Here is a 26,951-nt window from a genome sequence, read left to right as displayed (position 1 = left end):
CTCCTTTTCCCGCTCAAAGGAGGTAAGAGACGCTGACACCGTTAAATTCACCCTTTAGCTGTTGTCACTGAGCGGCCTGGGCGTGGAGCGCAGTCACACCCTAACATCGCCGCCACCATCTCAGGAACGTTCTCATCTCCCATCTCCCAAACCGAGGCTCAGGCCCCGTGAAACACCAACTCCCCGGCTCCCAGCCGCCCCCCCTCCACTGAGCTCCCGTTCGAGGCCAGTCAAACCCTGCCAACCAGCAGCTGCCCTCACTCCTGGCAACAACCGAGTACAAATGCCAGACACGAACACAGCGCCGGGCCGGTCTGGCTCCGTTGGTGGAAGTCCTCCCGTCAACCCACAGGTCCCTGGTTCCATTCGGGTCAAGGCACGTGCCCTGCGAAGCAGGTGGCGAGCTCCGCCAGCAGGAGGCAGCCGCTCCATGATTCCCTCTCATCATGGATGTTTCTCTCTCTCTCCCTTCCTCTCTGAAATCAATAAAAATATGTATATATATATATTTTAAAAAAAGAGAACAAGTACAGGATACGCTTCCCGAAGGGTCCAAACCCGAGCCAGACATGTCCATCACCTGGACCCCGGCACCTCCCCAAGCAGCCCCGCCCCCGCCCCGCCCACTCCGGCCGCCCACCCACGTGACCCACGCTCGTTTCCCACGTCGAGGGGCGGGGCTTCTCCGCCCCCCCACCGTGACCATCAGAATGGGAAGAGCGGGGCTCCCCAGGCCGCGGGGTTCCCCGGGCAGGGTCGGTGAGAGCAGCTCTCACTTGTATGTTGCCCAGGAAGCCGAGGTTCTGGCCGTGTTCCGGCTCGGCTCGCCAGGACCCCCTTTTCTGTTTCGGAACCGTCCATCCTAGTGCCCGTCAGTAGACGAGTCTAAGAGCGGACACGCGCGGGGGGAGCTCAGGACAGTGCACGCGAGGCTGTCGCCGGCGGGGCGGCCATCCCAGCCAGGCCGGCACCGAGCTTGCGGGTTCCCTGCCATCGCTCCCCGAATTGTTTGCACGGTGCTGAGTCCTGGGCCGACTGCTGCGCCCCCCCTGCGGCGTCGCGAATGGTTGAGGCCGCCGCCGCGGCGCCCGACGGGAGGAGGAAGAGCGCGGCGCCATGTTGGGCGAGACCATCCTGTCCCTTCCCCGGGGGTGGGGACTGTCGTTCCCGGGAGTTTGCAGACGGGCCTGCGGGGCTGCAGTGATCGCGGTTGAGCGCGCGCTCGCCGTGGGAGCCCCGCGCTGACCGCGGGTGGACACTCGGCTGCCCGCTGCGTCTCCCGGCCGCTCGGGGGGCGACAGGGCGCGGGAGCCCCCCCCGGCCTCGTGGGACGGCCCGCCGCACGCACATGGCCCGGCCGGCGGCGCGGGGCGGCCTGGGAGAGTCGGAAGCGCGGCGAGGCGGCAGCGGCGGGCCCATGCAGGACGCGGAGAACGTGGCGGCGCCCGAGGCGGCCGAGGAGCGGGCCGAGCCCGCACAGCAGCAGCCGGCCGCGGAGCCGCCGGGGGAGGAGCCGCGGCCCGGGGCGCCCGGCGCGCAGGAGGCGGCGGACGGCGAGGACGAGGAGGCGGAGGCCGGGCCGGGCCCTGAAGTGCCCGCCGAGCCCGCGGCCGACGGGGAGGAGGCGGCCGGCGCGACCCCCGGCCCGTCCCCGCCGCCGCCCGAGGAGCCCGCCTCCCCCGCCGCCGCCCCGGACGAGGACGAGGACGAGGCCCCGGGGGAGCAGGCCCGGGACGCGGCGGCCGAGGCCCGGTCCGATGGGGCCGGCGGGGTGCAGGGCGGCCCCGCGGAGGACGCCGGCGCGGCCGAGAATGGCGACGCGGACGAGCCCTCGTTCAGCGACCCCGAGGACTTCGTGGACGACGTGAGCGAGGAAGGTGAGCGGCCCGCGCGGGGGAGGTTGGCTGTGATGTGAGGGCCTGGGCTCCCTCCTTGTCCCAGTCAGAGGGTGCCGGGTGGGGCAGCCTGGGGACCGGCCATCCTGCGGCGGGGCGGGCAGTGGGGCGAGCGGGGCGGGACCCGCGTGCCGCGCGGTCTGGGGTGACAGCCCTCGCCGGCCGGTGTGGTGCCGCGGTCCCGCCACAGCTGTCCGAGCCGGAGCCCCCTCGGCGCCGAGTCCTCGGGTGGGAGGGACGCTGTCTTCCCCGGGCTGCTGGCGGCTCTGCGGCCGCGAGGGTGTGGAGCGCTGCCGGCCGCCCCTTCCTCCCTGATGAGCCGCAGCCCCGCCCGCACCCGCCTGCGGCCCGGCTCCCGACGGGCTGTGGGCAGCTCCCGCCACGGCCCTGCGCAGCCGGGAGCGCACAGCCGGGAGCGCACGGTGGGCCCCGCGCACAGCGGGGAGGGCCAGCAGCTCCCGGCTCCCGGAGGGGTGCTGCCCGAGAGGAGATGCTGACGGCGGACTGGCGGTGCCGGAGCTCTGAGCTGTTGCGCCTGCTCCCAGAGACGGAGGCAGAACCACAGAGAACCGCGGGCGAAATGAAGACGTGCGTGCAGGACCCGACGTAGACTGTCGGCTGTAAACGCGCTTCCAAGGGCTGTCTGTCGGCGCCGCCGTGTCCCCCCTATGGACAGCCGGTTCCGCCGGGAGGGCGCGTGTTGGGCCCGAGCAGGGCGCCCCGCCGGCGGTTCTGCTGTAAATCGGTGCCCACGTGGGGCCTGTGGTGAGCCCTCAGGACGTCCTCCCACTCAGCACTTGTGCAGCCTCGTTCCCACGAGACCAACACGGGAGCCGTTTCCAGGACTGGGTGGGACCCCGGGTGCTGGAGCGCGAGGCCAGGCGGCGGCTGGGCCTCCCTGTGGGAGCGCAGGGCACGGGCTTGAGCCGGACTGACCTGCGAGTGCCGTCCGGAGCCAGCGCGGAGCAGCCTCCCCTTTCTCCCGGCCCCTTGTGGTCGGTTGCTCACGTGTGATTCGCAGATTTTGCAAGAAGAACTGTCCTGTGTGGGGAGCAGAGAGAGACGCCTTGGGCACCTTCTCTGGAAAAGGCAGTCTGGGGCGCGCCCTCTCCCAGTGCCTGAGCGCCGCGCCCCTCGGGCTGGGACGGCACAGCGGCGTCTTCTCGCCAGCCTCCCTTTAGCATCAGGTCTCCGCCGCTGCTGGGTGGGCCCAAAGTGGTAAAGTTCTCCCTCTAAGCGTCGTCCTTTGGCTCATTCAGCACCATTTGTATTTGTGTCTGCTGCTCAGCTTGGAGGATAGATGGGGGGGTCCATGGCCCAGAGGACCCAGGTGTGCAGGCCGGCCGACGGAGGCCATGTGTTTGTGGGGTGACTAACCGCCTTGCCGTGTAGGGACAGGTGCTTAGAAAGAACACTTGTTCCCTAAGGACGTGACGGGGAAGGAGTCCGCCGTGGGCAGAAACGCTGACACAGCCGCGGGGAGCCTTGTAAACCAGAGCAGGCTTAGCAGGCACCTAATTGCGTGGTGCCTGAGCCTTAAGAGCCCGGATCGGACTCCCTCCTGTGGGGACGCCGTCGCCAGGGTGTGACTCTAACCTGCCTCTCCCTTTGTTTCTCTTGGGTCTTAGTTTTTGTTTTTTATTTGAAGTTTAAGTGGCAGTTCTTTTTTTTAGATAACATTTTCGATATTATAAAGGGTTGAAAGGAGTTAGAAATAGTTCATAACAGGGCGTGCCTCTTGAAATTAAGACTCCTTTTTGAGAGGCCTTTGAACTTACTGAACATTTCAAACACAAAAGTGAAGAGAATCCATCTTAAATTCTGAGAATGAAATGCAGCAAAGAACATGTTCTATTTGGCATGTTGAAATTCTTTTTTAAAAAGTCCTCACTTGATATATTTTTCATTGATTCTAGAGAGAGGGAGGGAGGGAGGGAAAGAAACATGGATTGGTTGCCTCCTGTCTTTCGGATCTAACCCGCAACCTGGGTGTGTGCCCTGACCCGGAACCCAACAACCACCTTTCGTTGTGCGGGGTTCTGTGTCTCAACCACCTGGTCCACACCAGGTCGGCTGGTATGTTGAAATTCTTAAAAGTGTGATAAAGAAGGTAAGTGGCCCTGGCCGGTGTGGCTCAGTAGATAGAGCGTTGGCCTGTGGACTGAAGGGTCCCAGGTTCGATTCTGGCCAGGGGCACATGCCCAGGTTGCGGGGCTTGATCCCCAATGTGGGGCGTGCAGGAGGCTCTGATCCATGGTTCTCTCATCATTGATGTTTCTCTCCCTCTCCCTCCCTCTCTGAAATTAATAAAAAGGGAAGAAAAAAGCAGAGTGGCCCGCGGGTTCCAGGGCACACCTGTGGTTGAGATGACCCGGGCTCGCGCTTGCTGGCCCGCGGCCTGGCTGAGACGGACGCGCTTTCGGAGTGTGCTGTGATGGCGGCTCTGCAGGTGTCTGTTCTCACACAGTGCTTTGCCATTTCACAGCTCCCTAGACAAGCTAACGAATTTGTAGAATTTATTCAGAAGGGTGGGATTAGTACCTGTCTTAGCCCGAGTGCTCCGACAGAAAGGCTGTTGGGTAAGGAGCTGTTTGTCTCAGAGTGACGAGCCGCGTCCAATGGCGGTGGGTTGGGGAGGCCTCCACGGCAGTCCCCGCCCACTCCCGGTTTTCCGATTCCCGGGAAAGGCCTTCCTCTCCGTGTGCCTTCTCATTACTGAAAGTCTTTTTCTTTTACATTTACTTGAAATCTTCCCTTATTGCCAGGAACCTGTTGACATGCCCGACTGTCCAAGGGAGTGTGAAGAGTTAAAACCTTCCGCGTTCTTTCACGTGTAAATGTGAAGGAGGGGGGGCAGGCTTCCTCCTCAAGGTGCAGGCGTTAGATTCATCTCCCTGCTCCTTGGAAACGAGTGCTAAGTGCTAAGCTAACTGCTAAGCTAACGTCTGAGCGTGTTGCTCGGTCAGTGAGTCACTGGACTCACTCTCTCTCTCTCTCTCTCTCTCTCTCTCTCTCTCTCTCTCTCTCTCTCTCACAGAGTTGCTGGGAGATGTGCTCAAGGACCGGCCCCAGGAGGCGGACGGGATCGACTCGGTGATCGTGGTGGACAATGTGCCTCAGGTGGGACCCGACCGGCTGGAGAAGCTCAAAAACGTCATCCACAAGATCTTCTCCAAGTTCGGGAAGATCACCAACGACTTCTACCCCGAGGAGGAGGGCAAGACGAAAGGGTGCGTGGGACTCAGGGTTCCTAAGTGTCCTCCCTCCTCCTGTGTCAGGCCCCCCATCCCCACCCCCCGCCCCGCAGCCACCACCATGAGGCCGAGTTCTCTGGCTCCGCCTCATCCCGGTGGGCGCTCACCTTCAGCTGGAGCTGCTGCAGCACGCGGTCCTGGGAGGTGTGTGCGCTTCGCTCCCGACAGGCCTCCGGGCTGCTGAGCGCTCACAGAGTCAGAGCTTGGTGCTTCAAGCTGCTGTCAGAGCCGTGGGCACAGTTCACCCAGGGTAAAGGGCCCAAGGACCTGGGAGCTGGCAGAATTCCAGGGAAATTTTACACGTGCAATTGCATTGATTCTAAGACGCGCTTTTTTTTTCACATTTTAACATCACAAATGGGGATATTTTGTATGGTTTAGGTGAAAGCACTGTCGTTGCTTATCAGCTTTTTTTTTCTGGTGTTACTACTAATAAAATAGTGCCTTTTACAAATGGTAGCATAATAGGCAGTCCTGCAGTTTGCTTTTGAAATCCCATAGTGGGTTTTCTGTGTTGGTGACTGGAACTCTGGTTTCTTTATTTAAATGCTGTGGCTTCTGTACTCTCTCACGACAGGTCATCTGCTTCCTATCAGTTGACTTCGTGTTTCCCAGTTACACAGTCTCCCATGTGTCCCCTTTTGAGCACGTGTGTTTGTTTCCTTGCTCTGGACCTAGGAGTGGGATTGGAGCAGTGGTTCTCAGCCTCCCTGATGCCATGACCCTTTAATACAGTTCCTCATGTTGTGGTGACCCCCAACCATAAAATTACTTTCGTTGCTACTTCATAACTGTAATTTTGCTACTGTTATGAATCGTCATGTAAATATCTAATATGCTATATGTGTTTTCCGGTGGTTGCGACCCACAGGTTGAGAACCGCTGGATTGGGGGTTGCCGCTGGGCAGTGTCGGCTGGTGACCAGGTGGTCATCAGAGGAAGGAGTGTCTAGTCAGACATTCTCTGTTTACATTTCATGTAAATGTCAGTCTTTGAGAGGATAGGGGTGAGAAGGTGATCAAGTTTGTGTAGTTGAGATTTTGGAAACTACCTAGCATAGTTTTAATTTACAAAAAAGTGGTCAAGCACAGCGATGCTCCTAATGTTTTCTATGTGGAGACAGGTGGAAGGATACCTGTTATATTTTGTTTATAATGAAACACCCTTGAGAACCTTTGTGATACAACCTAACACATAATATTTATGACTTTTTTTTTTTCAATCATTCCAAATTCAGGGGGTGTTTTCGTTTTAAATTTTTATTGATTTTCAGAGAGAGGAAGGGAAAGGGAGAGAGAAACACCAACGTGAGAGCTACATATCAGTCAGCTGCCTCCTGCATGCTCCTCACTGGGGATCGAGCCTGCACCCGGCATGTGCCCTGACCAGGAATGGAACCAGCAACTCCTGGTGCACGGGACGGCGCTCAACCGACTGAGCCACCCGGGCCAGGGCCATAATCTTTATGACTTCAGGTTTTGTGCTTTATGAAATAGTTGACACAATAAACGTGCCCAGTTTTAAAGTGTATGCTTTCGCACATTTTGACACACACATCCATGAAACCATTACCACAGTTAAGCTAATGGACGTTTTGATGAATGAGGAGCTTCTGTTGGGATTTCATTCATGCTCAGGGAACTGCTCTGCCCGAGATCGGGCTGCCTCGGACATGGCAGGGGCACGGTCCCGGGTGCGTGCCATGTTTGCAGCTGTGGAGGTGTCGTGTGTATTGGGCACGAGCACGCTGATCTGAATGTCCACGCATTGCCTCTTTCTCGCTTCAGTTACATTTTCCTGGAGTACGCGTCTCCTGCCCATGCCCTGGATGCCGTGAAGAACGCCGACGGCTACAAGCTGGACAAGCAGCACACCTTCAGAGTCAACCTCTTCACCGATTTTGACAAGTGAGCTCAGGCTCGGGCTGTGCGAATGGCCCGGATCAGGGGGAGGGCTCTTACCTTCTGGGTGGCTCCACCTCTGGTCACACCATGTAGGACCATTTCCCATCCCTGGCCCCTCGCACTGGCCAGTAGCACCTCCTCACACCCGCACCCTCACCGGTTTTGCCAATAAAACCCGTCCTGCCCCTGCTCTGGGGTGGACAGCAGGGTGCAGTGCAGCAGGTCCTCAAACATGGCGTTTCCTTACAGTGTTGATGAGCTGCCATAGACACTTGCCATCAATTCTGTCACTTAGTGGGTGTTAACAGGGCTGGCTGGACTGCCCGGGCGGGGGAGGGGAGCCGGGGGGGGGGCTGCCATGTGACTGCTACCGGAACATTCTTCTTCTCCTCCAGGTATATGACCATCAGTGACGAATGGGACATCCCAGAGAAACAGCCTTTCAAAGACTTGGTATGTTGAATGAAATCGGGATCTAAGTACAGTGGGGCCTTGACTTACGAGTGTCCCGACTAACGAGGTTTTCGAGATACGAGCCGTCTCTCGGCCCATTTTTTGCTTTGAGTTGCGAGCTAAAATTCGGGTTAGGAGCCAGCTTCAGATACCCCACCGCTAGTTGGCGCAGCGAACGTCCCAGTGAACGCCACAACATCAGCCCAGCATCATGTGTCTCACTCGTTCACTTTAAGATTTGACATACGAGTAGTTTGAGTTACGAGCTCCGTCACGGAACAAATTACACGCGTAAGTCAAGGCCCCGCTGTAGTTGAATGCTGGCCAGCCCCTTGGCTTGGGGTGGGGAGTTCCTGGGCAGTTGGAGATGCTGCCGGGATGTGTCCACCTCCAAGAGCAGTGTGACAATGAGTGCGTTTCTCTCATAAAAACTGACATGTGGCCCCGCCCTTGGTCTTCTTCCAGGGGAATCTGCGCTACTGGCTGGAGGAGGCGGAGTGCAGGGACCAGTACAGTGTGATCTTCGAGAGCGGAGACCGCACCTCCATATTCTGGAATGACGTGAAGGATCCCGTATCGATCGAGGAGAGAGCGGTGGGTGTTTGCTGCCACATGGGGGAGGGAGCTGGGCACGAGAGCAGGGGAGGGGTCTTGGTCTCCGGGGCCCGTCTAGGCGTGTGTGCTTGGCTGTGCTGTTGTGTTAATGGTGGCATTGCTTTCTCCACAGCGGTGGACAGAAACGTACGTGCGCTGGTCTCCCAAGGGCACCTACCTGGCCACCTTCCATCAGCGAGGCATTGCTCTCTGGGGGGGAGAGAAATTCAAACAGATTCAGAGATTCAGCCACCAAGGGGTCCAGCTCATCGACTTCTCCCCTTGCGAAAGGTAAGCGCATGGGGAAGTGCATTGGCATCTGCTCCCTTCAGCTCTTGCTGGCCTCCTGCAGAGCCTTTGTGCTGTGCTGTGGTTTCACCCTTAGAAATGGCGGGAGGTCTGAGAACTGTGTGCTCTGTGCCGAGCGCTCCAGTTCACGTGTGGTTTGGTTCCTTTGTCATTTCCTCTCCAAATAGATGAGCATAATGTTTTCATGAGCCTTTGGGAGTAAGTGGAAGGGTCACGTCCCTCACCCCCGAGTCATTTGCTAGGAAAGGGAATGCTACACAGCCACATGCCGTCGTTAACGTCGGGAAATTTAACATCAATTACTGTTAGAACTTGGTCCCTTGATCCAGTGATGTCCTTTGTAAAATTTCCCCCTTCGGTTCAGGATCTAGTGCAAGGTCATGTATTTTGCAGATCATTTTCTTGTGAACGAACATCCCTCCTGTGTGTGATGGTCCGTGGAGCTTTGTGGGGGGAGTGAGTGGAACATGAGGACCTTGAAGGCCATGGTCCACAGCCACCCAGCATCCTCCTGGGTTGCAGGCTCGATCCCTAGTAGGAGGCATACAGGAGGCAGACAATGGAAGGGTCTCACTAATCAGTGTTTCTTTCTCTCCTCTCTCTCTCAAATCAACAAAAACTTACTTTAAAGAAATAAAACGTGTCCCCCTCTGTTACAGATACCTGGTGACCTTCAGCCCCCTGATGGACACACAGGATGACCCCCAGGCCATCATCATCTGGGACATCCTTACCGGCCAGAAGAAGAGAGGCTTTCACTGTGAAAGCTCCGCTCATTGGCCAATTTTCAAGTAGGTGGACAGTGGGAGCCTGGCGACCTCGGGGGCTGCTCGTGGGCAGAGCCTGCACTGGTCTTTTTCTCGTCTCAGGTGGAGCCATGATGGTAAATTCTTTGCTCGGATGACCCTCGACACCCTCAGCATCTATGAAACTCCCGTGAGTGATGGACTGCATTATCGCGGGATGAGCGGGGCTGGCTCGGGTGGGCTTTCCCTGGGCCCGGGTGTGGTGGAGCGGTGTGTCCTGGGCTGGTCGCTCTCTGCCAGCCCCTGTTGGGCTCGGAGGGTTGGGGCGGAGAGGTGGCTGGGAAACGTGGACGGTTTCAGGAGTTGTTGCCTCTGCTCATGCAAGCTCACATCGGAGCCTCCGCTTGCCTTTCTGTAAAAACACTGCATTATTGAGACATTGGCCTGTTCAGTCACTTGTGACCCTTGTTTTCCTGCAGTCCATGGGCCTCCTGGACAAGAAGAGCTTGAAGATCTCCGGCATCAAGTAAGTGGGGCTCCTCCAGCTGCTCCTCTCGCTCTACGGCCCGGCCCGGCCTGTGCCATCTGGGCGACGTGCCCCTCCCCCTCTCAGGGTGCCTCCTGGGCGACGTGCCCCTCCCCCGCACAGGGTGCCTCCTGGGGGCCACATGGTGGAGCAGGGGCTCCACGTAGTGACAGGGCTCCGTGCTACGTGGTGTGGGGGGCGTTTGGTGAGTCGCAGCTCCTCTGTCAGAACGGCCTTTCCTCTGAAGCCTCCGGGCGGGTCAGTGTCTGCCTTGAAGTGCTGCGTGCCGGGTCAGGCTTCTTACTCCTTCCTTCCCTGCATTCTTTTCTTGTTTTAAATAGATTTTTATTGGTTTCGGAGAGGGATAGAGTAGAAACATCAATGATGAGAGAGAATCATTGATTGCCCGCCTCCTGCATGCCCCCTACAGGGGATCAAGCCTGCAACCCAGGCATGTACCCTGACTGGGAATCAAACTGTGACCTCCTGGTTCATAGGTCAGTGCTCAACCCCTGAGCCATGCTAGCCGGGCCCTTCTTACATTTTTGGGCAAAATTATGGCTTACATTAAAAGTAAAGCCAGTACTTGGTTCTCGTAAACGCAGAAGTAAAGGTGGTGCTCACAGCACGAGCTCACAGTCTCCCTCCAGCCGCGGCTCCTCCCTTGTTGCTGTGGTTTCCTCAGCTCCTGCTGGGTCCTTGTAAGGCACAGAGCCCGGCCCGTCAGCCTCAAAGGGATGGAACCTGCTGGCAGTGCAGGGAGTGGTCGGGGGGTGTGAGTCCTGGCAGAGGGGCCGTGGCACTGGGCGGCACCGTCGGCACCTCTTTCCTCCCTGGCAGAGTTTAGGGTCAGGGCTGCCTCCGGGTGGAACGACTGACGGGCCCTAGAGCAGCACCAGGCCTCCGAACGGCCACTGAGCTCTGCCGTTGCCCCGTGGCGGCGTCCTGGTGACGGTGGTTCCTTGGTCCCGCAGAGACTTTTCTTGGTCCCCTGGTGGTAACATCATAGCCTTCTGGGTGCCCGAAGACAAGGATATTCCCGCACGGGTGACCCTGATGCAGCTGCCCAGCCGCCAGGAGATCCGGGTCAGGAACCTCTTCAACGTGGTGGACTGCAAGCTGCACTGGCAGAAGAACGGGGACTACCTGTGTGTGAAAGTGGACAGGACGCCCAAGGGCACCCAGGTGCGCGGGGCCGGGGGTCCTGGGGGCGGGGCTGTGCCGGCTCGGGTGTGGAGGTGCCAGTGGAGGCTTGGCTGGAGTTTGTGGGTTATCGTCAGGCCCACCTGATCCCAGGAGGAGTGTCCTTTATCTGTAAGACTGAGTGGGTAAGACGCACGTGGCTTAGAGTTCATGGGAACACAGCTGACGAACAGCACAGGTGTGGGTTGCGCGGTTCACTTACACGTGGGCCTTTCCCAGCCGATACCCAGTCGCCTCCGTCCCGGGTTTCACACCTGCAATCCCACACACCGCAGGTCAGAAGCAGCGTTGGGAGGGGCTGTGGGCGCTGGTCCTCGCCTTCGCCCTAACGGGCTCGAGCGGCGCGGCGGAGGCCCTGCAGCAGGCCCTGTGGGCCCTAGGGGACGGCTCGTTCTGTTTGGGGGACTCAGGTTAGATGTGGGTTTTGGACTGCGCGAGCAGCCGTGGGCAAACTATGGCCTGCGGGCCGGATCCGGCCCGTTTAAAATGAATAAAACTATTGAAATAAAAGACCGTACCCTTTACGTAATGATGTTTACTTTGAATTTATATTAGTTCACACAAACACTCCATCCATGCTTTTGTTCCGGCCCTCCAGTCCAGTTTAAGAACCCATTGTGGCCCTCGAGTCAAAAAGTTTGCCCACCCCTGGGCTAGCCCCTGCCTTGCTCACGGGCCAGCTGTTGATGCGGCTCCAGGCTCCCGCCCTCTCCTCTGGAGGTGAAGGGAATATTGTTTCTCAGTGTTTTTAAGCACAAAGAAGGGCCTGCTTGACTCATTCTGCTTTTGGTTTGCATCTTGATAGTGAACTTCCCTGCAGAACTGCCTGCTTCCCTTCCCGTGGACATATCCCTGCCCTTTACAGGGCTGTTTCATTGAGATACAATCCACGTCCCATAACCCTCAGCCTTCCAGGGGGCGGTTCAGTGGCTTTCACCATCTTGTGCAACGCAGTCCCCACTGTCTCAATTCCAGAACATTTTCCTCGCCCCAGACAGGAAGTCCACCCCCGTTAGCAGCCACCCCTGACACCCTGCTCTGCCCCTCCCTCTGTCCGGATCTTCTGAGGGTGCATTGCAAGGGAGTGGACCGCATGGCGTGGCCTCTGGGTCTTGCAGCCTTCTCTGAGTGCGTGAAATCTTGCAGACGGGCTGCAGTGCAGATCCGTGGACGGTTTGCGTGTGACGTGACCTTTAGGGCAGTTCTTTGTAGTAGAGTCTGGGCCAGAGAGAGAGAGAGAGAGTCCAGTTCTCCCGAGACAGTCCCGTCCAGTGTCCATCAGCCACCGAGGGCCCTGTGTCATGAAGAGGGTGTTGTGACCACTCCACTTGTCCTTTAAGTCTTCCTCACACTGGAGGTCTCCACATTGTTACCCCTTTTTTTTTTTAATAGGGTGTTGTCACGAATTTTGAAATTTTCCGAATGAGGGAAAAGCAGGTGCCTGTCGATGTGGTGGAAATGAAAGGCAAGTTCGTTGGGGCCCTTCATGCTGAGTGGCCTTGGGCTCACAGTGACCTTGGGAACTGGTGTGCGTGCCTGGCTGGGGCGGGCACCAGGACAGGCTGCGACAGTGACCTGAGGGCGTGGGTCTCTGAGCTAGATACGCTGTACGTTCAGGAGTTTTGTCCTGTCCAGCTTCAGTCTCGTAACCTTTCCAGTGGCCAAGGGAGGCTGCCCCGCCTTTCTCATCGCTGTGCCCCCAGTGAGCACAGGCGCGAGGGCTCTGGTGAGATCGGGGAGGCGGGTCTTAGCCACGTTGGGCCGTTAGCTGCGGAGCTCATGACATCTGCGTTTCCGTTTGAGGACCTTCTTCGGACCCACGAGACCTGTGCAGGGGCCGTGCCTCTGCTTTTGGGTGGCAGTTCGCCTGCGTCCTCTATTGTTTCTGTTTTGCTGGAGAGACAGGAAGGGGGAGGGGAAACAGAGATAGGAGGATGTGTAAGGCCCGCCTCCTGCCCGGGGAGGAGGGCAGCCCTTCACGAGGCCCTGGGACCCTGCGTGCCACGGAGTGTAGGAGAGGACACAGCCACGGGCCGCACAGCCCACGGCAGGCGGGCCTTTCCACCGGCCAGGAGGCGCACGGGCCAGCGAGCTGCAGTGGACGCCGCGTCGGTGCGCCTTCCCTCTGCTGCTCGGTGGTGCTTTCAGTGCACGTGAGCCCGGCTGTAACGGACCAGGTGCTGTCTCCTCACAGAGCCCATCATCGCCTTCGCCTGGGAGCCGAACGGGAGCAAGTTCGCGGTGCTGCACGGAGAGACCCCCCGGATATCCGTGTCCTTCTACCATGTGAAGAGCAACGGGAAGATCGAGCTCATCAGTAGGTGGCCTTGCCTGTCTTGTGTCTCGTAGGGGTGAGCCAATAGGGTTGAGCCAGTCAGCATGTGGGGGACCTGCTGGGGCAGCTGCGCCGGCCTGAGCCCGCCACTGGGAGACCCATTGTGGTCACGTGGTTCTGTGGGCGTGTCACATCCATGGACAGGCGGAGCCTGTGTGGCTCCCTCACATGTTAGTGTCTACACTTCAGCTTCCTGCCCTGGCATTGAGTGGATAAGGCTGCTTTCTCTGAGCTTTGGGCACGTCCCAGTCCCTATCCCCTTGGTCCTGGCTGCACGCCGGCCCTTGCACCTGCACCATGACTTCTCACAGCCGCTTCCTTCCTTTCAGAAATGTTTGACAAGCAGCAGGCCAACACTATTTTCTGGAGCCCCCAAGGACAGTTCGTGGTGCTGGCCGGTCTCAGGAGGTGGGTGTCCGCCTGATCCCCAAGCAGCGCTCTGTGGGCCGCCGCACAGACCTCGACCCCAACCCCAGTCCCATTCCCAGTCCACGCCTCCTGTGCTGGGTTCTGAGCGGTGATACCGCTGAATCCTTGAGCTCTGGAGTTCTCATGTGCATGGCCATCCCAGCCTTGGTGCGTGGGGCAGATGGGTGCACAGTGTTGGTGCACGCTCCGGACTGGGCCCCCTCAGCGCCCTGCCCATGTGCGCAGGTGCTCCAGCGGCTGTCCCCGCTGTGGTTCCGGAGGCTCGTCGCGCAGCGCTGGCCTGCTCTATGAAACGTGCGGCAGACACAGGCTGGTCTTGTGCCCGGCAGCCTTCAGCAGCATCCTTATCTCTGTTATGTCCACGCTAACAGCCCGGCAGTGGTTAGGGGATGCCCTGGATCCTCACCTGGGGCCTCCACGGGCCCTGGAACCTGGAGGAACTGCGTGGGAGGCTCCCGGTGAGGACATCTGTCTGTCTGTCTCACCAGCATGAACGGCGCCCTGGCGTTCGTGGACACATCGGACTGCACCGTCATGAACATTGCAGAGCACTACATGGCCTCCGACGTGGAGTGGGACCCGACTGGGCGCTACGTGGTCACCTCTGTGTCCTGGTGGAGCCACAAGGTATGGGGACCAAGCCGCCTACTGTGAGACTGAGTGGTGCGGGGCTGGTGGCTCACTCCTCAGGTGGGTGGGCATTGCTACTGATTCCGCGGTTCATTGAGCCTTTGGGCTCAGCTCCAGCTGCCTCCGTGTAGAAGCTTCTCACTCATGAGAGGACTGTGTTCCAGTCAGTACTGTAGTGGGCAGTGCCCACCAATCAGCACGGCTCAGCCTCGCCCACCTGCACGTGTGGGCAGCACTCACACGGCCTGACGTGGGCAGTGGCCACCGTCCAGCATCAGAGAGGAGCACGCCAGGCGCACTAGCCCTGGGAGGGTCCAGAGCTTGAAACTCGGTTCCCCCCGAGTGCACTTCACTTCCGCACCGTGACGCTCGGGCTGTCTGTACCTGACCAGAGCACCTGAGGCATCAGCCTTTTCCATAAAAGGTGCCGGTCCTGGTCACGCTCTCCCGAGTCAGGCTCCGTCTTCCTTGTAACAGCCGGGTCTCCGTGTGGGGTCGGTGGTGCAGCTTTCCGGTCTGCAGCCTCCCCTGTGGTTGGGCCTTCCCCTGGGCCACTTGCTGTGGGGTGCGCGTGGAGGGCGTGTCCCGGGGTGCTCGTGTGCTCCCAGGAGTTACTTCTCTCCCAAACAGTTTTTTTTTTTTTTAAATATATTTTATTGATTTTTTACAGAGAGGAAGGGAGAGGGACAGTGCCGGGCGCCGGTCCATCCTTGCTGTTTCAAGGGACCTGGCATATATGGCATACTGTTCTTAATATGTTTGCTCACCTTCTTGGCACTATGTGTTTTAACCAAGGTCTCCTCTCTGAGAAAGGTTGTTTCCCCAGGTAGGGATTTTCCCCTGAAGTTAGGGAGGGAATAAAACCCCTTAACTAAGTGCCAGGCGGGTAATTAATCACTTTAACTACCAACAATTGTGCTTAAGCTGCATAATCTTTACTCCCTGGAATGGAGATAAGAAACGCCCTAACCTTTGGAGTAGAGATTGATAGGATTGGAATCAACTGGTATAAATACAGATGTAACAAGACAACAGGACACAGAACCTAGACACAGAAGAACTTCGCTGGAGAGAACATGGCAAAAGATCCTGGACAGAAACTGGAGACAGAACCTAAACACAGAACCTAGACACAGAACCTAGTCACAGAACCTAGACACAGATCCTAGACAGAACCTAGAGACAGAAGAACTTCGCTGGAGAGAACATGGCAAAAGATCCTGGACAGAAACTGGCCACAGAACCTAGCGAGAGAACCTGGCTGGAGAACCTAGCAAGAGAACATGGACACAGAACCTGGCTGGAGATCCTAACCAGAACTTCGCTGGAGATCCTGACCAGAACTTGGCTAGAGATCCTGGCTAGGCTGCTGATCAACTGAACGCTGCTTCCGTGTCATTCCTACTTCGCCGACTCCATCCACACCTTTGGGGACCCCTGGACCTGCTGGGGCAGGACCCCAGCAGGACAGAGAGTTAGAAACATTGATGAGAGAGAAGCATCCATCAGCTGCCTCCTGCACAACCCCCACTGGGGATGTGCCCGCAACCAAGGCACATGCCCTTGACTGGAACCGAACCTGGGACCCTTCAGTCCGCAGGCCGACACTATCCGCTGAGCCAAAGCGGTGAGGGCTCTCCCAAGCAGTTTTTGGTTTGGACCATCGTCGTCTGGTCACCCAGCTTGTGGTCAAATTCAGGTGATTCTGTTGAGTGAAGTCATGAACTTTCAGGACCACGGGCTGGGTCAACACGCTGCAAAGCAGTGTCTTTGTATCCCGACCAGGACCGTGGCTGTGCCCCCTCTCAGCTCAGCAGGCCGCCTCGGCCCGCGGTTAAATGGGACGGCTCCGCAGCTGCCTGACAGGGTTGCAGCAGAGTGAGGCACACATGGTACCAGGTACCGTGTCCCCAGGTACCACCAGCCAAGGCACACCATCTGCCTGCAGACCAGTGTGGAGTGGGATAGGCTTTTAAAAAAAATACTTATTTTTGTTGGTTTCAGGCAGAAGGGGGAGAGAAAAACATTGAGAGAGAATCACGGATCGGCTGCCTCCTGCCCGTCCCCCACTGGGGATCGAGCCCATAACCTGGGCATGTGCCCTGACTGGGAATCGAACCGTGACCTCCTGGGTCATGAGTTGACGCTCAACCACTGCGCCACGCCGTCCGGGCCTGGAGTGAGGTGGGTGTGTGGCTCTGGCACCACCGCGGACCCGGTCCCTGGGGTAGCAGAACCGCCTTCCTCTTGCAGGTGGACAATGCGTACTGGCTGTGGACCTTCCAGGGCCGCCTCCTGCAGAAGAACAACAAGGACCGCTTCTGCCAGCTGCTGTGGAGGCCCCGGCCCCCCACGCTCCTGAGCCAGGACCAGATCAAGGTCTGCTCTCCAGCGGGTTGCGGCGGGCGAGGGGGACGCTGGGAAGGGATGCCCGAGCAGGAACCGCCGAGGGGGAGAGCAGTTGAGGGCAGTCACCGGAGCTTCAGGAGCCGCAGGCCCGTCAGCACCCTTCTAGGACACGGGCGTGAACTGTGCCTACGTCCCCACGGGGCTCACGTCGCATGGGGAGCTCTGCAGTGGGTTAGGGTGTGAGGACAAGGCTGAGGGACGGAGCCCGGGAAGGGAGGACGGGCCCGCTGCTGCGAGACCCGAGAACCAATGCCCAGCCACGCGGAGTGCCTGGAGGCGGTGCCCGTCGGCCGCTGGGTGTCATTCCACGTTGGCAGCGTGGAAGGTGCATTTGTGGGTCTTGCTTTGTGTGCGTAAGTCCTAAGGGACCTGACTTTGTTTCAGCAAATTAGAAAAGATCTGAAGAAATACTCCAAGATCTTCGAACAGAAGGATCGTCTGAGCCAGTCCAAAGCCTCGAAGGTCAGTGTGGTCCTTGGACTGGGAAAGGCCACAGATGGCCGCCGTCTCTCATGGCAGAGTGGGGCCAGTGTCTGGCTGTGGGGAGGCGGGGGTCCCCCTGGGCAGTCACTTCTCCATGGAGGGTGCTCCCTGTGCCGCCCGCAGGTCGGGGCAGGGCCCAGGCCTGTGACTCTCTTGGCAACTGGCTTTCAGATACAGAAGTTGTGGGGTGGGGCAGTCAGGGGAGGAGAGAGGGAAGGAGCACCCCACCACTCCTGTCCTGGCGGGCCCTCTAAGGGAAGTGTCCCTGTGTCGTCTGGTGGCTGTTGCTGGCACAACCCTCCTGGTGCAGCAAGGTCGGGAGGGTGCTGGGTGCAGTGTCCGCTCTCACCCCGCCCCGCCCGGCCCCACCCCTAGGAACTGGTGGAGAGGCGGCGCACTATGATGGAGGACTTCCGGAAGTACCGGAAGATGGCCCAGGAGCTGTACATGGAGCAGAAAAACGAGCGTCTGGAGTTGCGAGGAGGTAACTGAGCGGGATCTGCTTCCAGAGCTGGTGTTTGTTCAGCCGTTTTCTCTTGGCGTCTGTGCTCCCTCACGGGCTTCTCAGCACACCTGTGTGTCACGTTCTCGTCAGCCAAGGTCAGGTCTGAGCTGCCTTCCCACCCACCGTGCCCGCGGCCTCGGCGAGGGCCTGTGGTCCGTGCCGCCTGGCTGTGCGCGTGCTGAGGCTGCGGCCGGCGCCGCCTGCCCCTCTGTCACCCTTCTGTCCCTCCTCTAGGCGTGGACACCGACGAGCTGGACAGCAATGTGGATGACTGGGAGGAGGAGACCATCGAGTTCTTTGTCACGGAGGAGATCATCCCCCTGGGGAGTCAGGAGTGACCGACCGCACTGTGGTAAGACTCCCCGGCAGCTGCCTCCTGCTGGCCCGCAGGTTAGCCAGTGTCTCGTTCAGGGTGACGCAGGAAAGCCCATTTCACCTCTCAGGTCAGTGAGGTCCTTGCTGTGCGCTGTGACGTTGAAATGCAGCCCAGGCGTCGGGGCTGGAGCTCCAGGGCGGGGCTGGCCAGTGGGGGGCAGGGGCCTCCAGTGCCAGTCCCCGGTGGATCTGAGATGAGAGCCCTCGGAGCCCCATCGGGTGTGGCAGGGACTCGGGTGCTGCCATGACGATTGGCCTAGAGGCCTTGCAGCTGGGAGCTGTGGGTCAGGGGAGGGACTTGGGGTCCAGGCAGTGCTGTCCCAGATGGGGGAGTGACTGGTCACCCTCGGACGGCTCCACCGGCGAGACTGCTGCTCACAGCCGGCGCCAGGCTGAGGGCTGGGGCTGCCCCGTGCTGCCCCTGACGTGGGCCTGTGCGTGCAGGACAGAGGGTCAGCTGTGTCCCCTCGTTGCAGCACCACCTCGTGCCGGAGCCAGGCGTCCCTGTGCTTCCCGCTCTGACGCGCCCCAGAGCCGCCTCCAGAGCTGTGCCTTCACCCTGGTGTCCGGCGGGCGCCCCGAGGCACTGCTTCCAGCCTTTCCTGTGCTTGTCACTGAGACTCCGTGGGAGCTGCCGCTGGGCCTCCTGCTGCACCACCAGGCGACGATCCCCTCGGCCTCCTGTGGGGACTCTGCCCGGGGCCTGGACAGCAGCTGGGAGCAGTGCACCCTGTGTCCCTGTGTGGGGCCACCCAGTGCCTGGTCTCGCGTCCAGGCTGTGGCAGGTTCTCAATGGAAATAAAAGCAACTCTGTACGAACAAGTTGTCTTCTTTGTCGTTAAACGTAGGTAGCCACCGTGATCTGGTGCCCCTCCCTGCCCCTGTGGGGCTTGGCCCCTCGGTCACGTGCTCGCGTGCAGGCGTGGCAGGCTGGGGTGCACCCCGTGGTGGGGTCCTGCCGTGCCGCTGAGCTCTGGGTTGTAACAGTGTCTCCGCGTTCTCCGTGCCTGTCATTCCCGGACGTGAAGGGCCTTCCATCCTCCCCGGAGGCCTGTCGAGCTGTCGCTTTAGCTGCTCTTCTGTGGTCCTCTGATGACGTGACCTTTCCCCACTGAAGGGGAGTGAGCAGAGCCGTGTGGTTTCGGCCCGTTGCATGGGCTGGCCTGCTGCCCAGCGTGGCCCGTCCGACCGCAGGTGCTTGTGTCTGTTCTCAGAGCCATAAGTCTCCGTGCGCGGTCCTCGCGGCAGTGCGTCCTCGCTGCGGTGCGTCCTCGCTGCGGTGCGTTGCCCGTTTCTCCTGGTCTTCGGCGGAGCTGACGGTGCCGCCTTCCTGCCTTCCTGCCGGAGCAGGAAAAGGCCCAGCTCCATTAACAGATTCCAGCGCTTTCGAAGGACTGACTTCATGCCTTTAAACTCACTAGTTGTAATTGTTGTACATAACTTGTCAATAAAGACGTTCTGAAACACTGCTTGCTGATTCCTCTGCTGCAGACATGGTTTCCCAGCTGGCCCTGTGGGCAGTTCCTGGCCCATCAGTGGGGTGGGGGGGGTGGGGGAGGGTGGGCCGGTCCCTGGCCCAGAACCTGGACACCTGGGCTCCAGCAGGGTCCTGACAGGTTAGGCTGGCGCTTCATGGCTGGGGACAGGGATCCTGGAGCCCAACGTGGACCTGGAGGCCGAGGAAGGGAACGTGGTGTGCCCAACACCACTGCCTGAGACCACCCAAGTGCCACGTCTGGTCTGCCAGGCCCGAGGCTGGAGCGCGTGGTGCCCTTGAGCAGTTGACCCGAGGCCCACCCCTGGAGTGGCCTCTGCGGCCCCAAGGCCCTGTGGTTGGGATTTCTGACCTGAACTTCACGGTCTAGGTCTCTGGTTCCTAGCAAGTGCAGGAGTGACTGACGGTTCGCACCAGCGCGGGCTGCCTGTGGCCAGGGACCTGCGAGTCTGCCACACGGTCAGGGCCTGACCTGCAGGCAGCGGCGTCCGTGGAGGCGCCGTGGGAGAGGAGCAGGCGGTAGTGCGCTCAGGCCGCAGCCGGACAGGGTGAGCCACGGGCAGCAGCCACGTCCTCGTCCGCCAGCCCGAGGGCTGCAGGTGCTTTAGAAGCTCCTCGGGGAGAAGCGCTCACAGCTCGGAACACTGCACTGCGTGTCGGCTGGGGGCGTCCAGCCCCCTTTCCACGGGAAGCCGCAAGCCCACGCGGGGCAGGGCTCGGGCAGGCGCACCTGGGGAGCAGGTGCGGTGGGGCAGAGGAGCCTGGGTTGCCATGGCGTCAGATGAGCGCACAGTCAAAGGCTGGCGCTGTAACCATGTACCTGGCGGGCAGCCAGCCTGTACCCACCGGGCCTGGGCCACCTGGCTGCTTGGGGCCCACCCGTAGCACGTGGGCAGCCCAGCATCCCTGAGGGGCTCCTGGGGCACTGATGTCACCAGGGCGGGGCAGGTGACGCACCGCAGGTCGGTGCAGCCTGGACAGCGGGGAGCAGGGAGCAGGCTGTGTTCCCGCCTCCCCAGCCCCGGTAGCCCTGCCACGAGGGACATGGAACCCAAGGACCAGCAGCTCACGGTGAGTGTCCCTTGTGTGGCCTGACAGCCGTGGGGCTGTGTCCCCCCGAGGCTGCCTCCCGCTCCTGGCTGCCTGCTGACCTCCGCCCCCGCGCCCAGCCATGCAGGCCCAGCCGCCCGCCGCCCTCCTGGGGACTGCCCTCCTGGGGCGTAGCCACCCTTCTCCAGATACCCGTTTACCCCTGCCTCTGACTCTCCCTCCCCGGGGACTCAGTGCCTGGACCAGGACCCCCAAACGGGATGGGGTAGGCCCTCCACCTGGCCCCGTCCAGGCCCTGTGAGGCCTGACCAGACCCACCTGCTGGGTCACTGGAACCTTGGCCCATTTGCCCGTGTGGTGAGATGGGGCCAGGGTCCTGCCCACACCTGTAGGCTGGTTACAGAGCGACCCGCCATGACTGCCCCAGGGAGGAGCCCAGCTTCTGTGTCTCCCAGGAGGACGGTCCCGTCTTGCAGAAGAGAAAGCAGGGGTGGGGTGGGGGCATGGCTCTCACGGGATGGAGGAGGATTTGGGGCCCCGGTCTGCGATTCCACAGGGCTCCCTCGTGCTCTCTTAGAGGGGCGGGGTGTGCAGAGCGATGGGCCATGGAGCCCTTGCACCTTCTGCAAGCAGAGGGCCAGGTGAGGGCTGGACCACGAGTGGCTGTGGGGCTGGGCGAGTGCCTCCGTCTTCCCATCCGAAACAGCCGGCCGCTGCAGTCCCTGCTCCTCTGAGCGCCCTGTGGGTGCGAGCAGCTCGTGCTCCTGGGTGGGAAGTTATGCCTGGCCCGGCTGGTGGCTCAGGGGTTGAGCATCGAACTAGGAACCAGGAGGTCACAGTTCAATTCCCAGTCAGGGCACGTGCCTGGGTTGCAGGCTCGATCCCCAATAGGGGGCGGGCAGGGGGCTGCAGATCAATGATTCTCTCATCATTGATGTTTCTCTCTCCCTCTCTCCCTTCCTCTCTGGAATCAATAAAAATATGTTTTTAAAAAGCTATGCCTGGAGGGGCTTGGGGTTCGCTCGCTGGTCTTACTGCTCCCCTAGGAGTGGGAAGCGCTGGTGGGGGCGGCAAGGAAGGGCCCAGAGGGGGAACGAGGCCCCGGACGCAGCTGCACAGTGTCCCGCCCACAGGTAGCGCTTCGGATCCGCCCGCTCAATGACACAGAACAGGAGGAGGGAGCCAGCGTCATCGCCCACAAAGTGGGTGACCAGGTGAGGCTGAGGGCCACAGAGGGTGTCCACGGGCATGAGGCTCACCCTCCCGGGCGTGCCACTTCCGCTGGGACAATCGCTCATTCACACTCATTCGGTGATTCATGCCCATGTGTACACTGGTTACTCGTCCATGAACTGTTCACTCACTCACCCATTCACTCACTCACCCTTTCACTCACTCATTCGCTCATTGAAGAAATGTCTAGCCCGGCCGGCATGGCTCAGTGGTTGAGTGTCGATCTATGAACCAGGAGGTCATGGTTTGATTGCCGGTCAGGGCGCATGCCCAGGTTGTGGGCTCAATTCCCAGTGTGGAATGTGCAGGAGGCAGCCAATCCGTGATTCTCTCTCATCTTGATGTTTCTCTCTCTCCCTCTCCCTTCCTCTCAAAAGAAAAAAAGAAAGAAATGTCCATGTCATGCTCACCAGGGACGTCGAGGCGGAGCCATGGGGGCAACAAGGGCCTGCCACCAGCTCCCCTTCGTGTGGGGGTCAAACTGGGAACAGATGAGTGTGTGATGTCAGAGCTCAGAGCTGTGGGGGTCTATGGGGGTCACGAAAGGCCGGGGGAGCCTGGGGGCTCAGTGGTGTGTGGGAGAGGGCGGGGCAGGCCCCCCCACCCTCCGCTGGAGCCAGTCTCATTGGCTGAGCACTGTCCTAGGCCCGGGACAGGGATGGGGACCTCACCTGCTGTGTGGCCAAGGGTTCCTGCTCCCCGGACTCGGGCTGGAGTCGGGCGCTCATGGGGCAGGAGAGCAGGTGGTCACTTGCAGAAGGAACGCCGCAGCTGAGGGAAGCTTGTCAAGTGACCGGATTGGCCGTTTGTTGTTAGAAAGGCGGCTTTATTGTTTATTTACTTATTTTAAATATATTCTTATTGATGTCATAGGGGAAAGGAGAGGGAGATAGAAGCATCAATGATGAGAGAGAATCATGGATCAGCTGCCTACTGCACACCCCACACTGGGGATCAATACCCCAACCCTGGCATGTGCCCCGACTGGGAATCGAACTGTGACCTCCTGGTTCAAAGGTCAACCCTCAGCCACTGAGCCACGCCAATCAGGCTGAGAATTCACGATTTTAAAGTGAAGAGTTCAGTGGCATTTAGCACAGTCACACTGTGTGCACCCACCTCCGTCTAGTTCCAAAGCATTTTCACCCCAAAAGGAAACCCACACGCCCTAAGCCAGTGATGGCGAACCTTTTGAGCTCGGCGTGTCAGCATTTTGAAAAACCCTAACTTTACTCTGGTGCCGTGTCACATAGAGACATTTTTTGATATTTGCAACCAGAGTAAAACAAAGATTTACATTTTTGATATTTATTTTATATTATTTAAATGCCATTTAACAAAGAAAAGTCAACCAAAAAAATGAGTCCGCGTGTCACCTCTGACACGCGTGTCATAGGTTCGCCATCACTGCCCTAAGCAGTGCCCCCGTCCCTGTCCCAGCCCCAGTGACCGGGCCCCTGTCTCTGGATTTGCCCGAGTGGACGACTCACCCGGAGGAATCGCACCGGGAGGGAAGGGGTCTGTTTGCGGCTGGTTTCCCGCACTGAGCGTGTTTCTGAGGTTCGTCCATGTTGTAGCATTTTCTTTTACCTTTTCTTTTATTTTAAATTTGGCGTGAGAGCAGAACATCTACTTGTTCACTTATGCACGCGTGCCCTGACCGGGGATCGAACCCGCAACCTTGGCCTATTGGGATGATGCTCTAAGTAACCGAGCGACCCGGCCCAGCTTAGCTTTTTGTTCTGAAGTGACGTCAGGCTACTCGAAGGCCTTCGGAGCCCCTGGAGGGCCTGCGGAGGGTCCGGGTCCTCTGAGCCCAGGCTCCCAGGCAGCAATGTCCTCCGTTTTCGCGTCCCTCTCGCTCCCTGATCACAGACTCCCTATAGGGCACATTTCAGAGTGAACCGGCCGAGTGCCCCTCCACACCAGTGTTTCCGTGTGGAGTCCTTACCCGCCAGGCCCACTCCCCGGCTGGGCTGGAGCCCCGCAGGGACCAGGCCGGGGCCCCCTCCAGCGCAGGTCCGGCCAGCCAGCAGGTGCAGTGGGAGCGGCCCGGGTCCTCCCGCCTTAGACCAGCGACTTCAACCGGTGCTGCAGGGATTTATAAAACAGGCAGCACCCGACGCTTTAGTCAGGGCACTGCGCTCTTTTCCCTTCCAGCGGTTCTCAACCCTCTGGCCCTTTAAATACAGTTCCTCATGTGGTAACCCAACCATAACATTATTTTCGTTGCTACTTCATAACTGTCATGTTGCTACTGTTAGGAATCGTCATGTAAATATCTGATATGCAGGATGGCCTTAGGTGACCCCTGTGAAAGGGTCGTTCGACCGCCAAAGGGGTCGCGACCCACAGGTTGAGAACCGCTGCCTTAGACTTTCAAATAAAAAGTGACAGCGGCCAGCACAACTACAGCCGTGGGAGTGAATGCCCTGTCCTGAGCCATGAATGTATAGGTCACATAGTAGAGTTGCATCTTATTGGTTATGTCGCATAACAAGGTTTCGTCTGATTGGTTAACTCTTGGTACCAGAAATCCTTATAGACGAGTATGGGCACCTGTTTTTTGTTGTTTTCTTTCTTTTTTTTTAAACCCTCACTCAAGGATATTTTTCCATTGATTTATAGAGAGAGTGGAAGAGAGAGGGAAAGATAGAGCAAAATACTGATGTAAGAGAAACACATCGATTGGTTGCCTCCCGCATTCGCTCTGACAAGGGCCCAGGCCAGGGAGGAGCTGGCAACCCAACCAAGTTCGGTGCCATTGACTAGAATCGAACCCAGGTCCCTTTGGTCTGCACGCCGATGCTCTATCCACTGAGCCAAACCAGCTAGGGGTTGGCACCTGGTTTTTTAAAAAGTCACTTTGGAGCAAAAAGGGCAGGTAATTATTATTATTTGTAAATTGATCTAAATTATACCTATTTTTTATTAGATTGGCAAAAAATTAATACATTTTTTGGTGTGCGCAGAATTTGGGTAATTAGCTTATGTGCTGAGATGACGAAGGTCAAAGATCGCTGCCTTGGACCCTCACTAGAAGGAGAGAGAGTTGGCTTATGTCCTGGGAGAAGTGCTGGCCGAAGCCAGGCTCCCGGGGCTGCTCTGCCTGTTCCCCCTGCCCCCGACCCCCTGAACCTCTGGGCAGCCCTCCCCTCCGGGACCTGTTTCCAAAGCCAAGCACCAAGGGCCAGGGCAGGGAGGTGGGTGGCCACGTGGCCCGTGTGTCCCTAACACTGTGGCTCCTCCCCAGCGCCCTCCAGCTCTGAGTAAACAGAGCTGACTGGTCTCTAATTGCCCTGCCCCCCAACCCCTTGGGAAAGGTGCCTCTGAACCTCCCATGGCCCCCAGACGTCCTCACACCCTCCTCCATAATTATGCTTTCATGTGCGATAGGACGGGGCCAGGAGGGGCGGCCGGGCCTCAGAGAAAGCAAGAGCTGCAGAGCTCAGGTGGGTCCTTCCCCAGGTACCTGTGCACCCCCCGCCTCCATCCTCCCCTTCGCTGGGATAGCTCAGCCCCCGGCAAGAAGAGGGAGCCCCGGGGGAGTGAACGTGCTGGGGTCACGCAGGGGAACGCAGGAGCCAGACGCTGGCTCAACACCTTACAGTTCACGAAGCCCTCCCATCCTGCGGAGCCTGCCCACCTGGTTCCCTGGGCGCCCCCCAGCCCCACTGACGCTCCGCCCCTGCTTCTAGATGGTGGTGCTCATGGACCCGGGCGAGGACCCTGAGGACACGCTGCGCGCACACCGGTCCCGGGAGAAGACCTTCATCTTTGACACCGTCTTCGACCAGCACGCATCGCAGGTACCTTCTGCCCACTGCCCCTTAGTCCCTCTGGGCCAGGCTGTCCTGACTGTCCTCACCAAGCCCTGCCATCCCCTGGGGAGGACTGTGTGGCCAGATGGTCTCATCCATCACTCATCACAGGGGTTTCCCTGATGATCAAGGAGGTTAGCAGGGTTTACACATCTCATCCATCCATCCATCCATCCATCCATTCACCCATCCATCCATCCATTTACCTATCCATCCATCCACCCATCCATCTACCCATTCATGCATCCATCCATCCATTCATTCATCCACATATCCATATCCATGCACCCACAAATACATCCATCATTCCATCCCCCATCCATCCCCCATTTTCCCATCCATCCATCTATCCATCCATTGTCTATTCATCTGTCCATTCATTCACCATCCGTCCATCCATCTAGCACAGGGGTGTCTGGCTGCCATGTGTCTAGAACACACTCCCTGCACAGGGCTCCTGTCCCAGGAGGGGCGGCACAGTGAGCGATAGAAACAAACCCACTGGTACTAGTGCAGTGGTGGCAGCGAGCGGAGGCCTTTTCGGGGGGACTTTCAGCTGAGACCGGAAGAAGGAGCCCACTGTGAGAGCAGAGGCGGGCAGGGTCCAGGCTGAGGCTTTGAGTCCCCAGTCCACAGACAGGAGCCTGAGGCCAGGTCAGGTCGTCCTCACAGCACCTCACCTGGCCCTGGCCGTGAGAGGGGCCTTGTCCCCCACACCAGAGGGGGCCCCGGGCTCAGGGCGGCGTGACAGAGTGAAGGACGCTCACTCCCGAGCCCTGCAGAGCGGGTCTGAACCCCGGCCTCCTGAGGTGGGAATGTCCCCCCAGCAGGCGAAGAAGTTGGGATGCTGGGCCCAGCCCTGCACCCAGGGGACCTTCCCTCTGCACCACCTTCACCTTCCATGACCCAGCCCTACCCGCGCCCCCCGCCCCCCTCCCCGCCCTTCTCCACTGCAGCTGCCAGTTCCCATCAGTCCTGGGCGGCTTTAGTCATAATGGGGAGGGACTTCAGGCACCCGAAGGCCCGACCATGCCCGCGTCCCCATGGCCCACCCGCGGGGCTGTCAGTGGACTGGTGCTGCGGGCGTCCGTCGGAGCTGTCACCTGCAGCAGCCACCTGTGGCCTCCCCCTGTGGCCTGGGCCTCCTCACACATGGCAGCCCTGAGCTCCAGGGGGGTGAGGGGGGAGCTGCCAGGCGTCAAAAAGGCTTGGCCACCCCAGGCATGGCATCCCTCTGCCCGCTTCCCTGGCCCAGACTTGGGGAAAGGGGATTAGGCGCACATTTGGGGGGGCAGGGAATTT

The 26,951-nt window shown here is 59.2% G+C and overlaps 2 protein-coding genes across 3 annotated transcripts in view; both read left to right on the top strand.

Annotated features, from left to right (window-relative positions):
• The first annotated feature begins 742 nt into the window (after nucleotides 1-742).
• On the top strand, nucleotides 743-19,514 carry EIF3B (eukaryotic translation initiation factor 3 subunit B). Of its 2 annotated transcripts, none has more exons than XM_059699420.1 (19): nucleotides 743-1,877; nucleotides 4,933-5,125; nucleotides 6,937-7,056; nucleotides 7,449-7,506; nucleotides 7,972-8,100; nucleotides 8,234-8,391; nucleotides 9,069-9,200; nucleotides 9,279-9,345; nucleotides 9,635-9,681; nucleotides 10,656-10,866; nucleotides 12,277-12,349; nucleotides 13,079-13,201; nucleotides 13,549-13,627; nucleotides 14,137-14,275; nucleotides 16,532-16,657; nucleotides 17,072-17,149; nucleotides 17,546-17,654; nucleotides 17,910-18,027; nucleotides 18,495-19,514. In XM_059699420.1, exons 1-18 carry the CDS (start codon nucleotides 1,349-1,351, stop codon nucleotides 18,011-18,013), a joined length of 2,475 nt encoding a protein of 824 aa, XP_059555403.1. In that variant the 5' UTR covers nucleotides 743-1,348; the 3' UTR covers nucleotides 18,014-18,027; nucleotides 18,495-19,514. The 2 variants fall into 2 exon arrangements, with proteins under 2 accessions (XP_059555403.1, XP_059555400.1); XM_059699417.1 differs by having other exon boundaries at nucleotides 744-1,877; nucleotides 18,527-19,514.
• Nucleotides 18,295-26,951, top strand: part of LOC132236180 (kinesin-like protein KIF19) — a 27,480-nt gene continuing 18,823 nt past the window's right edge. Inside the window, 6 exon segments of the mRNA XM_059699555.1 lie at nucleotides 18,295-18,835; nucleotides 19,697-19,783; nucleotides 20,508-20,555; nucleotides 20,558-20,616; nucleotides 21,729-21,809; nucleotides 25,527-25,637. Of these exon segments, the coding sequence (XP_059555538.1) occupies nucleotides 18,295-18,835; nucleotides 19,697-19,783; nucleotides 20,508-20,555; nucleotides 20,558-20,616; nucleotides 21,729-21,809; nucleotides 25,527-25,637 (927 nt within the window).

Source organism: Myotis daubentonii, chromosome 5 (assembly GCF_963259705.1).
Source record: "Myotis daubentonii chromosome 5, mMyoDau2.1, whole genome shotgun sequence".
NCBI lineage: Eukaryota > Metazoa > Chordata > Mammalia > Chiroptera > Vespertilionidae > Myotis > Myotis daubentonii.
Note: the sequence above shows the minus strand (reverse complement) of the source record. Positions and strands in the feature narration are given on the sequence as shown.